The sequence below is a fragment of the Aulonocara sp. 'chitande type north' Nkhata Bay genome, linkage group LG13 (assembly GCF_057382095.1).
Source record: "Aulonocara sp. 'chitande type north' Nkhata Bay isolate Kocher_YH1m ecotype deep benthic linkage group LG13, A_spYH_male_GT1.1, whole genome shotgun sequence".
NCBI lineage: Eukaryota > Metazoa > Chordata > Actinopteri > Cichliformes > Cichlidae > Aulonocara > Aulonocara sp. 'chitande type north' Nkhata Bay.
In genome coordinates, this window is record NC_141356.1 from 14,098,923 (window position 1) to 14,112,117 (window position 13,195).

General features: G+C 38.8%; 1 protein-coding gene across 2 annotated transcripts in view; it reads right to left on the bottom strand.

The window, feature by feature from the left end:
- The window catches only part of atrnl1a (attractin-like 1a), a 329,857-nt gene that overhangs the window by 145,235 nt on the left and 171,427 nt on the right, over nt 1–13,195 (bottom strand). For both annotated transcript variants that reach the window (XM_086258788.1, XM_086258787.1), the window contains one exon: nt 6,973–7,034. In XM_086258788.1, the coding sequence (XP_086114914.1) occupies nt 6,973–7,034 (62 nt within the window). The remainder of the gene's footprint in view (nt 1–6,972; nt 7,035–13,195) is intronic.

Here is a 13,195-nt window from a genome sequence, read left to right on the forward strand (position 1 = left end):
TACACACACAAAATGAGAGTCATAAGGCTCTTTGGTACTTGCACACTGCAACACAAGCCAAGAAGTCCAGACTTGTGACACACTCAGAATCTACAGCACCGCATGTGGACATGGTAAGGACAACATTTGACCATAGACTGCATTTCATTTATCAGACTTCTTAGTTTTTCTTCAATTACCCTAAAGTGTTGTCAAAAAATATTCAGATACTAATAACTAACAATTAATCTCTGAACAGATAATCCATCCAATACCGAACAGTTTTCACCTCTGTCAGTTTTACACACAACTTCATACAGCATAGATGGAACACACTGCCCCACCCCTACCTCCCAGCTGAAGTAGTTCACTTTTCAAAACACAGAGATCTAATCTCTAAAGAGAATCCTGGGTCTGCCCCGGGGCTTCCTCCCAGTAGGCTATGCCCAGAAAACCACCTCTAGGAGGCATTGAGAAGGCATCCTAGTCCAATGCCCAAACCACCACAACTGGCTCCTTCAATGTAGAGGAGCAGTGGCTCTACTCCACCCACTCTTCAAAGGAAACTAATTTCTGCTGCTTGTATCGCAACCTCATTCTTTTGGTTACTACCCAGAGCTCGTGAGCAACGTAGATTGACCTCTTTGCTTGACTGTGGCCATGGTGTTCTTTGGATCATATTTAGCATTTATCTTCCTTCAAACACAGCAGGTGTTCTTGGTGACTTTGGTCCTACCTGCATTCAGAACTTTAACAAGCATCTTCCCGTGTAGTTTTGGATTGATCTACCATCTCTCATGATCATCCTCACGTATGAGCCCAAGAGAAATTGATAGTCATTCTGCATTTATTCCATTTCTGAATAACCAACAGTTCTCCGAACTTCTTCCTTAGAATCTACAATCTTGTCCATGACATCATCTGACAACTCTTTGGTCTTGCCAATGATGGTGGTGATTCTGTGTACAGGTGTGCTTTATTCACACAAGCTGAGATCAGTATTATCTGTAACTGATTGACTGTAATCTATTATGCAAAGTATATTACAATGTATGTCTATTGTGTAATGGCAGATGGGCACACAGCCGTTTATAACTTTTATGTAATGTTATGTGTCTGGATCTAGTTAATATTCTGTCTCTCTACTTAACAATGAAGCTACCGCAGAGCCTTTTCATACATTTGTAAGTGAACAAACTTCCAAACTCAGCAGGGAATGTTGGCATTGTGGCAAGAGTTGGCATAGTGGTAACAAGTCTTATTATTTCATAACCCAATATCACAGACACAAAGGCCACATTGTTCACCTCGTTATGGGAACGAGAACGGGATGGTCTGTTTGCTTTTCGGTTCAACATTGGCAAAAACTGCTGCTCAAAACCCTTTAATGAACTCACCACAACTTAAAGAAAAATAAATGCACATCACATTATATAACATGCTGCAAATAAACCAACAATGGAAAGAAAAGTCCCCTTGTTTTAGCACATATCCTTTTCTCAAGTCTGCAGTGCAGAAGAGAGCAACTCATCAACATAGCAGTAACTAACATGCATACACACATGCAAGAAACTCTCCCGGCAAAACTTGACACTGTCCCTGAATGGTGACATCATCTCTCTATGCTGGCCTAAAGGTCACCGATGTCCAGAAGCCGGCCCTGGGCACAAAACGTCTCACTTCCCCACATGGCTGCATAGTGACACACACTCCCACACACACAAGCATGAACACAGGAAAGAGGATACATGTGAACATATACAGGAAATAACACACACACACGCACTAACACAAACAGAGACACACACTTGTCCGACGTCAGAGCTGAGTGGCAGAATCTTGCCTGAAGACAGCAGAGCTCATTCCAGACATCTTTCCCAAAACAGTCTCATTAGATCCAGTGTGGGTCTGCATGACTATGAGCTGTAACACAAACGACTCTCACCCAGTCCAAAAATAGAAAAATAAAAATGACTGGCTGTGTGTTTTCTAATGGAGTTATTGTAAAGGAAAACCATAGATGGAATGGAAATTATTTTTGGATTTAATTATTTCCATTTATCTTAAACAACAAAAAGCAATAATAATATTATTAAACAACGTCCTGCCTCAGAAAGATAAAGGAAAATGCACAGACAGCAGGATGTTGTCCTGTTTCATGTCTATTTGTGCTGATTCCTTTAAATGTCCACAGCAAGCTCTACTGTATATAGACAAATAAACAAGATGGGTAAGCAAGACATTTCATCCCATGTAGCTTCCCATCATCTGTATTCTTGCTGCTTTAAGCTGATTAATGTGTAAATGTGAAACTCATTCTATCTTTTGACTTTTTTTGTGTGCATAATCAACGATGATATACTGCTAGACTGGCTGCTGAACACTGCCTTTCTACTATCGGGTCGTTAAGTCTGACGTCACTAGCCGTGTCTGGGCCTAAGCTCCGCTGCAGGTCCATATATCAAACGATCACTATGGCATTACTGAGAGTTGAAAAACTGTCTAAAGTCTTTCATCTTTAATAAAATGATCAGTGTTCTGCTCTACCAGGTGTAACAATTGAGTTTAACATCCAGGCATCCATGAAAACGGAATTTATGACATTTAACGGAGTTAGAAGTTAGCAGGGAGTTAGCTCGCTAGCGTCTATCTAAATACAATATAGCTATATATAGCTGCGGGCCCCGGTCCGGATGGGCCTGGGCCCCCTTGCCCTGGTGGGTTCCAGAGTGTGGGGGTGCCCACTGGGGTCACCCACCCACACACGCAGGGCTTGGGGTGCAGGTATGTCACGAGGGTGCAGGGAGGCACTCCCCCTCTGTCCCCTTCTGGCCGCCTGTGCCTCAATTTTATTCTGCAACCTAGACATCCACATTACTCACACTCTCACATAACACACACATATAGGGCCTTGGGGGTGGGCACATTTTACAGCATCCAGAGGATGGTCGGTGTATTTGGGGCTCTACTCAGCTCTTCCCAGGAGGGTGGCACGGTCCCCCCCCCCCTTTGGTGGTCCCCCTCGGGTCCTTGTACTCTGGGGCCTCTGGATATCTGGGGCCTGGATCTCCTCCATACCTGCTTCATACCCTGGTGGACGGGGCTATGGCTCCCCACACTCCCTAGCAGATCATTACATGGAGAAACCTTTGGAATACAAGCATGCTGATCCACACAGGTGTGCAAACAGGTGTACACACGTGTGTTCACAGCCTTTCTTGGCTGCTGCCTCAAAGCACATTGTGCGCTGTCTATCTTGCATGCTGCACAACATTGTTTATTATTTAGTATCTACTGCTAGCTAGTTTATTGTGATGGTGATGTTTTTTTTATTATGTTGCTCTTTGTTGTTTGCTTTCTCTTCTGTTTTTTTTCTCCATACAGGTGATCCAGGTGTTTTGTTTGTTTGTTTGTTTTTTTCTTTCTTCCCCCCCTTCTCACCGTCTCTTCTCCCCTTTGGTTTTCTTTCTCTCCCTCTCTTTCTTTCATTCTTTCTCCCTGTCCTATCCCCCAGTCATGTCTGTCCCGTTTGTAGCAACTGAAAATAAAATAAATTCATAATTATAATAAAGGTCAATCAAATGGACCAATATGGCAAGGCCATGATGAGGGCCTTGGTAAAATAAATCCGCTTGGCATCTTTCTTGGCCTCAAGACAACAATTCTGATGGCTAAAGATCCAAACGGGACACAAAAAAAATAAAAAAATAAAAAAATACAATATAGCATGTTCTGACTGCGGGGTTTTGGAAACAAATTAAAACGTACAGCTCTGTTATCACTTCCAACGTAAATGAAGACAGAAAACTAAACAGCAGTGACGTTTGTAGGGTTACTGAAGTTTTGCTAGCTGGTATATAATGATGTGCTACGTGACCGCTAGCGACACAGCTATGTTAGCATAATATACACAAGCTAACTTTTTTTCCACTCGATAAAAGTTAGCGTGAGTGTTCTCGGTGGTCAGGAACAAATGTAATCGCATGGCAGGATGCTGTAAAAGGACCAAACTTCAGCCAGGAGAACAACTGAGATAATCCATCCACAATATGAGGTTAGTCATTCATATACTGCTGCATGGGCTGGGCTGTAGCTACAGCCTAAGGTTTTAAAAACTGAGCTTAAATAAATGATTAGCAGTAATAAAAGCCGAGGGAGGTCAACAGTGATCACTGACTGTTTTAGGAGTTTTTTGAGATTAAATAGAAGAAAATACAAAACATTAAACATGTTAACAACACAAAAGCCATATTAAACACAGACTACTTTAGGCCCAGAAGTAGGATTCGTCACGTCATCACTTAACGACCGGATAGTTATCATAATGTGTGGATAATGTGGAGCCAAATGCAGACTTGCAGACAGAATGAAGAAATGGACAATGAACTTTTATTAGAGTGAGGCAGGTAGTCTAACAAGCAACAAAAAAACTAATTCCAGAAAACCAAAAATTACAAGTAACAGGGGAAACATAGTTTTACAGCTATAAATCGTATTTCTGCACCAGGAAGATGATTCCAAAGAGCTTTTAGATGAACATTTGGCACCCAATCTCACCACAACAGGCAGCATATGTGCAGTGTGCCATTAAAAATTTTGAGGAAACCAGATAAGTGGAGGACAAAAAAACTACAGCAGATGAATAACATCAGAAAGTCTTGTCCTTAAGAAATTGGAAAACAAATCCAGCAAAGATGTGACACAGGGCCTAAGCGATGCACCTGGTCCTTGGCACCTGGTTGATCCATCTACTGTTTGCCAAAATCTCAGTGGAAACGTGGCTGTCAAGAAGTTCATAAGGAAGAGAAATGGAGAGGAAAAAAGTGGGGTATGGCAAACTACACAAGACCTGGAATGAAGATCAGTGGCAACAGATCTGATGGAGTGATTAATCCAAATCAGAAAATTTTGGTTCCTGGAGTAGGTCAGGAGAGAGGTACAGCACTGATTATGACAACCATTTGTAAAGCATGTAGAGGAGGCTCTGTCATGGTTTGGGGTTGCATTTGAGGCAGTAGTGTTGGGGATCTTGTCAGAATTAATGGAATTATGAAAATTTGCCAAAAAGATTTCAGGCGATGTTGAAAAATAAAGGTGATCATATCAAATATTGATTCCCAAACTCATTAGAATTATATAAATTCTGTTTTTTTCTCATAATAATAATAATAATAATAATAATGGATTGCATTTATATAGCGCTTTTTGGGACCCCCTCAAAGCGCTTTACAATACCACTCTCACATTCATACACTGGTGAAGGCAAGCTACAGTTGTAGCCACAGCTGCCCTGGGGCAGACTGACAGAAGCGAGGCTGCCATATCGCGCCATCGGCCCCTCTGGCCATCACCAGTAGGCGGTAGGTGAAGTGTCTTGCCCAAGGACACAACGACCGCGACTGTCCGAGCCGGGGCTCGAACCGGCAACCTTCCGATTACAAGACGAACACCCAACACTTGAGCCACGATCGCCTACATATACACTTTATTTATATGTATGTTTGCATTTGTTTCAGTTCAAACTGTCTGAACAAACACATGTCAAATATCATCAAGGTATATAGTTAAACATGGTAAAACCTCATCTGTGCATTAAGTGGCATTCTGAGAGGCGAACATATTTTTGCTGCTTCTGGGGAGTAAATTGATTTCCAGGTTCTTAGGATTTCCTGGAACTTAGTGGAAAATAAAAAATAAATTAAGCAATACAAAAGATGATTCCTCTTAGGCCTACCCTCTAGAGAGTTGCCAGAAAGTCTATTTTACACAGTTGGATCAAAGCTTGTCATCCAAGTACTGGTAATTTGGTAGTGGGAAATCTTTAATACTCTCCCACATGAAAGACTATAATGCAACTAGAAAAGGAAATGACGAGTTATTTCTGTGGCTCTGGTCACTCTTTTTACACTTAGCCTTGAAAAACTTAATTTTAGAAGGAAAGAATTGCACTGAATGGAAGTGCTCGGTAATATCCCAGAAGCTGTGATTCTCAACTTGATGGCTGTTGATGACCGGTTACTTTAAAAAGACATGCATGTGCACTAGTGAACTACAAGGTACGTGAGCTGTTAACAAACCTACATTCATTTCTTCGTGTTTTATTTAGCTGTTTATCGTCATTGTTATAACCACTATTATTGTATTTATAATGTGTTTTTTAACAACCCAGAGATGATTAAAGACTATGAAGAATCAACCATCTGGACACAAATAGTGTACACTTATAGTCTTCTTACACGTATGCAATAAAAAGTATACCAAGGGCAAGTATGTCATAAATATTACTATATAAATTAATCTTTTAGTGAAAGTTTCCTCACTTGCTATGATGGCTTTATTATAATAAGAGAAACATAACAAATATAGTAAGGAAAAACTCATAGTTAATTTCACTGGATTCTTAGGTTTCAGCATTTTGAGTTTAGATATGAAATTCATATATTTTCTTCAATTCAAGTGAGTGAGAAGGTATGAAAAACAACTATAAAATTCTTATGAGCTTATTAATAATGCACTGGTTTTTCAAAGATTGGGAGCCCACTAATTAGCTGATTTGCAGGTCAAAGCAACTCATTTGGATACTTTTTAAAGTTTTTTGTTTCATGAAACCTAAATTTTTTAAGTATTAAGATTTCGAAATGATTCTTTTAAGAGCAAGCACAGCAACTTTATACATTATACAAACAAAACCCTTCATCTTATTAATCCTGCAGGTTTTCTTCAAGATAAAATTATGTTTCAATCAATTGTGCATCCATGCTCTTTCTTAGCAACCCACACTTCTCCTGCAGAAGGTAACACAGCTGCTGAGGGTGAAGTGTCTTTCCTGAGGCTGCTGCCTCCTACTGTAACTTTGTGACTTCAGGTTAGAGCTCAGTTGAGCAAAGATCTTCTGGGAGCTGAACCACTGAGCAGCAAAAGCCCTACAAGGTGCTCGGCATGAAAGAGTCAGTAAATAAGTAAATATAACAATAAAAAAAAAAAAAAACTTACCTGAAGAAGGTAACGAAGAACTGCACCAGGTCCATGATGCTGTTGTGCTGAGAGAAAGCAATCTGAGACAAGACAAGAAAGGGAAAGAGAGTGCAAGAGGTTAGTGCAAAATGTACAAGTTTGACTTTTTGCCTCTATATGACCTTTGAACAGCAGTTAAAATGCTGATTTTCTTCTCCTCCCATTTGTGATTGGAACTTTTTCCAACAAAACTTCTTCCTGCAAATGTAAGAACAACACAGACTAAAATCGACACAAGTCACTGCACTGCTTTTTTATTGCTCCTTTTACAGAACACTGGAAACTAAAACAGTATCTGTTAAACATCTTTCTTTATCCAAGGCCAGCATTCAGACCTCTTACAAAAAACCATTGGTTTTATTCCTGCCTTTTACATTCAAACATGACACAAACACAAAGAATACAATGTGATGCACCACCGTATGGGTTGCAGGTTATTATAAGATTAGCCTGTGACTAAAAGCTTCTGGCCTTTTGTGTTCTTCGGTATTCTGCAGCACTTTGTTCAACAATTGAAATTTGACAAACCTACTGCATGCTATAGCTCCACTAAATCAACTGGCTGCATCATCCATCATGTTCTCTGTTCTGGGATGCTGGTGCAGTGTGTGACACTCTGGTGTTCAAAGCCACAGATATAAAACATGTCGACTCAGTCAATGCACACTGTGTATTTATTGTAATTATTGGTAATTGATTTTTCCGCTTGTCTTCAACCATGCAGATATTAACTGGTTTAACTTTAACAGATTATTCTATATTTCAGTAAAGAAAAGCACAATTCCATATTAGTGAATACAACATCCTGGCTGATTATCAAACAATGTTTCTTTATTGCTTGTGGAAACCCAAGCTTCCAATTTACTATGTTTCCAATGTCTGCTATACTAATTAAGGCTCATAAAGTTAAAAAAATATGATATGCCCTTTTTAAAGTGGCCAAAAACTTCATCTAGTTTGTGCATGTTTAAATGAGCCACATTTTTGTACTGTTTTTGCAATATTAAAAGATGTATTATCTATATTTCCACTCGTTTCATCAGCATACACACCCACACATATTCCTAACAGCATGAAAGCCATCCTCACCTCTCACCTCATCTCATCCCTCACTCTGTAACTCAATACAATCCGTGTTTATGAACAGTTGTGTGAGTTTACTGTGTGTTTTTCTGTGTCTATGTAAGATGTGCCTTCTGGCTTCAGAGTACAGTTTTGGCTCTCAGATATGAAAACTCTTGAAAAGCCACTGCAGTCTATGTCTCAAATCCATCATGTTAAGAGGATTATTTATTACAAAAATAATTGATTTTCCATTCACTTTCCTGTCCTGCAGGGACAACAAAAAGCTGATATTTCAGTTACAGTTAGAAGGCACAAAGACTCCTCATATGGATCAATGCTCTAAGATAAATGACCAAATGACCAAGTCAACCAAAGACGAGCGGTTAATGAGGATAATTTAAAAAACAAAAAAACAAAAGGAATATTGGTGTACAAAAGTAAAACTCTCAACAGCACAAATTTACTGACGGCTACTGGTTGGTGGTTTGTTTGTTTTCACTTATGATTTCATGCCAGCAGCACAACCAGTACAGAAGTACTGGGGAAAAGTAGTAGTCATCATCTTAGAGCAAGTATTGGTGTGCCAGTGCACTGAGCAAAATCACTGCTATTGTTTCGTAGAAAACTAAGAGTAAAGTCTAAGAATTGTAATGACCATCTTAGAGCTTTGATCCATTTAGTAATTAAATGGAGTAATTCAATTAGGAGGTCTGCTTCACAGGAAAACTGATTACCTGTCAGTTTCTTCCAAGCTCAACCAGTATGACTGTTACTAATGGTGTTTCCCAATGTCTTATCCACTCATTTAAAATATGGTTACATTTAAGAAAGTGAGCATTCTTGGTTACGAAAATACAAGAATGGAGAACTGAAAAGTTGCACAGCAGCAGACCAAACAACAATTGATTTGTCAAAGTCCCACTAAGATGACTGCCAATTAAAAACCTTTTCACAAAGGAGTTTTTTTCAACACCTCAACACGTAATGTGTTTGTATTTGCTGCTATTTTGACATTAACATAAATAAAAAGCTTTTTTTAATGGTTTTACTGAACAAATGCAAATTGTAGCCTTGAAACCTTTAGGTCCTCTTTTAACAGCAATAGCCTTCATTAGATTTAGCCTAAAATTGCTTCTGACACTTCCACATCATCAACTGATGTCTTGATGGCACACAGCAGGCATTTCCACAGACGTCTAAATTAGGTAAAAGTTAGTGACTTGCTTTGGAGTTTCCAAAACTTAAATTTAGTTCTCTCTCAAGCACTCTGTTGAATATTTACTTTGGTTTGGTTTATTGTTTAACCCTCCTGCCATCCTTTAAAAAACTCACACCCATCACCCTAGGGACCATTCTCAGCCACGCCATAAAAAGACCATATATCCATATTTTATTCCACTTTAAATTAGCCAACCTTGTAAAACGACTTCTCCCTGAAATATTCATGTAAAGTTTTAATTATATTTTCGTTGTTTTAACCCTTCAAATCCCAGTGTTATTACATGAGCGCCCTGTGTTATAAGCCCCAAAAACCAAAAAACGAAACTAAATATTTCCACAAAAAACCAGTTGAAGTAATATGTGATTGTCATTATAAGTAGGCCTTTAGATGGACCAAAGATTGGCACCAACATACATTTTGACCTGCCATTATTTTTTTTGCATTTTTTTTGCAATTTAAAAATTAAAACTTCAAGGCCCTGAGTCTTCATTGACATCCAAGAAAAGAAGAAAAAATAAAATCATATGATGATAATTTGGGGTTGAAAAATAGCGTTTATAATGGAAATCAATGGGCAGAAAATGGTCCCCAGGGTGATGGGTGTGGGGATTTCTGCTGCTCAGCCATTTTAGGCTGATTTAAGGAATTCACACTGGAATATTAACATTGACAGGTAAAAACTATCCTGTGGCAAGTTTGGTTATATTCCACTGAACACAGTGGAAATGGCAGCCATTTAACACATAGCAGTGGCACAAAAAGGTCCCAAGAAGGCAGGAAGGTTAATTAGATCACCTACAGAATGCGCTCATAAGCTTAAGGAACTGCTGCCCAGATGTTCTTGTGCAACATGTCCTAATGTCATTTCTAATTCTTTGATCCCACAGTGATTGCAAGACAGCCAAACAACTATTCCATGATGCTGCATCCACCATGCTTCTCAGTCAGTTTTTGGCAGTGTCTCTTTTCTTAAAGGAACTTTGTGCATTTTTGCCAAAAACTTCAAATTCTCCTTCACCATCCACAGAGCTTCACCCGTATACAGAATAGCAACAGCCCAACATTTCTTCCATTTGTAAACTGTTTGTCTTATTGTGGATTAATGAACGCCTATGTCTTTAGAATAGCTTTCTTTGCATTTTCAAACCTCCAGGATATTACATAATGATTATATTAAGGCCCTAAGAAAGTTGTTGTGAACAAGGCATAGTTCATACCAACCAATCCTCTTGAGAAGAGCGTACTTTATCAGTATGTGTTTCTTTATAGGAGCTCAACTAAAACATTGTCTTACCTCCTTAACTAGAACATCTGAGACCTGTGTTTTTGTTTATTTGTTGAGTGAGTTTGTGCATAAAAGTGTGACTCACATGTAGATGAAGATCAAACCATATTATATAAATAACAAATGTGTCATTCATGAAGAAATATCACTTCTTCCAACTGTAAAGTAAATTATGTTTATAAGGACAGCTTATGCTTTTGATATTAAGTGTATTGGAACAAAAAAAAGATATCCGAGGAGAGACTATGACATCTAATTACTATGAGGACATGTTGCCCTCAGAGTTTCTCTTGAAATTAAAAGCTAACTTTAGAATCTGATAAATTCTTAACAATTAAACTTTAGATGTCTTTAAATGCGCATCAGTAGTTTAATAAGAAATCATCCTATGCTAGACAGACCCGCACTTTCTCATTCTTTTTCATTTTTACGTTAAGAGGCGAAAAGTCTTTCATTTTGTACTAATTGTCTTTCAAAGGTGTCAAAATCTTACACTTTCTCTCATGAAACTTTAAGATAATATAAAAGAGGTACAGGCAAAACCACTTATGTACTTAGTAGCACTGAGTAGTAGCACACAGTAGACTGTGAAAAATGAATTTAAAAACATTAAACCACTGCAGCTAACTGGGGTTGTAAATTATAAAATAAATACTGATGGGACGCATCAAAATAACGGCACTGTATTTCAGCCATGTTCAACATGGGGATACCTTTAAATGGCCCTAATAGTCAAAGAGGCTGCGTCTTTGTCTTTGGTGAATCCTTTGAGACTACTTGGGAGGGAAGAGGGAAAGAAATGGGGCAGAATGAGCTTAAGAGGTTTACCAGCACTTGTGCAGCAGGTAAAATGGCCTGACAGTGAAAAAGCTGCAGAAAAGCTGATTTTGGTCCAGTGGGACACAGCATTAATACAGGCATCAGGGAGAAAAGAGCCTGGCTTTGCATTCAGGCTTCTACTGCAGCAGTTTACATCATTCCCCCCTGACAATATAAAGAGTTATTATGAGTGTACACACATACTGCAACAAGGTAAAAGAACAAAACAAAAAACAAACAAAAAAAAAGCACACATTTACTGTCAAACAATGGATAAACATCCTGTACACTGAAAAACAAATGCAACAAAACAAACACAAACACAAACTTGCACAGTGGACAAATTATGATCGCTGCACTTAATGCAGTAAGTTTAAACTGCTCTTAATTTTTCTCTCCCGCACTCATGAGTCCCATACCAGCTCCAGCCAACTACCATCATTTCAATTTACAACAACTGCAGTCGTTAAACAACTATAATCAATAAGATGTTTAGACCACACCCTTTTCATCCCAGCACACACCACTGCAGAGCCACAAACGAGAATCTAACACGAGGACAAACACATAATGCAAGCTTAATGTGCACATACATAGAATGAGCAAATTACCATCAGACAAGTATAATTTGGACAATTTAAGTATAACTTAATTCATTTCAATAGTGACAAGAAATGCACTATATTTGTGCAACTCTTACTGAGATACAGAGGAGATAATTCTATGGTCGTTTTCAAGCTACTGTTTTTGCTGGTTTCTTCAAAGCAAACTTAACTGTGTCTCTTGACAGGTTTTATATGCTTTAAGTAAAAACTGCAGAGTGGTGTACAGCAATACTGGCATTTAGATTTTGGCAGCAAAGACCTGTGCACACTTATCGTTTGGGAGTTTGCCATGGTGTAACTTGCAGCATTTTTTAAACACAGAACTGATGCATATAAGAAAGTGCCCTAAACTATTTGTATAACCATGTTGTTATCCTGCTACCATTCTTTACATGATGTAATTATTTTATGGAGACCTGTAGTAAGTCATTTTCAATATCAATCCTTAGCAATAAAAGCCATGTCAATAAAATCGCATCAAAGACAAATGTCCTGTGACAATTTTAGCCTCATTCACCAAGACAATGTCACATCTTGGTGATGTTGCCTTTTTTCCTATATTTTTTGTAGGAACGATGTTCTGAATGAACATCTTTGTGTGTGTTTTAAAGTGATGCTTTGTCATTAAAAAGGAAAGTTGGGAAACCTTTTGGTACAAATCTAGGTTTTCTGCTTCTGTACAGCATGGAGAGGAGCAAACTGTCAAAGGAAATGAGATGGATAACATAAATGACAGTGTCCTTACTGTGAACAGGCCCAACAGCCTTTAGGTTGACTTTAGGTCTAGTTGTTGACTAGTGATGACAGTACATCTGAGTAAAACACACTTTATAAATACTATGTCAGTCAGTCACCTTTCTCATGCACTATGTGTTAATAGACCTCTCTGCTTTGAATCATACTTCTTATAAATCTCTGGCTCTCTTCCACAGCATGTCTTTATCCTGTCTTCCTTCTCTCACCCCAATCGGTTGCAGCAGATGGCCCCGCCCCTCCCTGAGCCTGGTTTTGTCGGAGGTTTCTTCCTGTTAAAAGGGAGTTTTTCCTTCCCACTGTTGCCACAGTGCTTACTCATACGGGGTCATATGATTGTGGGGTTGTTCTTCATATGTATTGTGTATTATTGTAGGGTCTACCTTACAATATAAAGTGCCTTGAGGTGACTGTTCTTGTGATTTGGCGCTATATTGAATTGAAATGAACTGA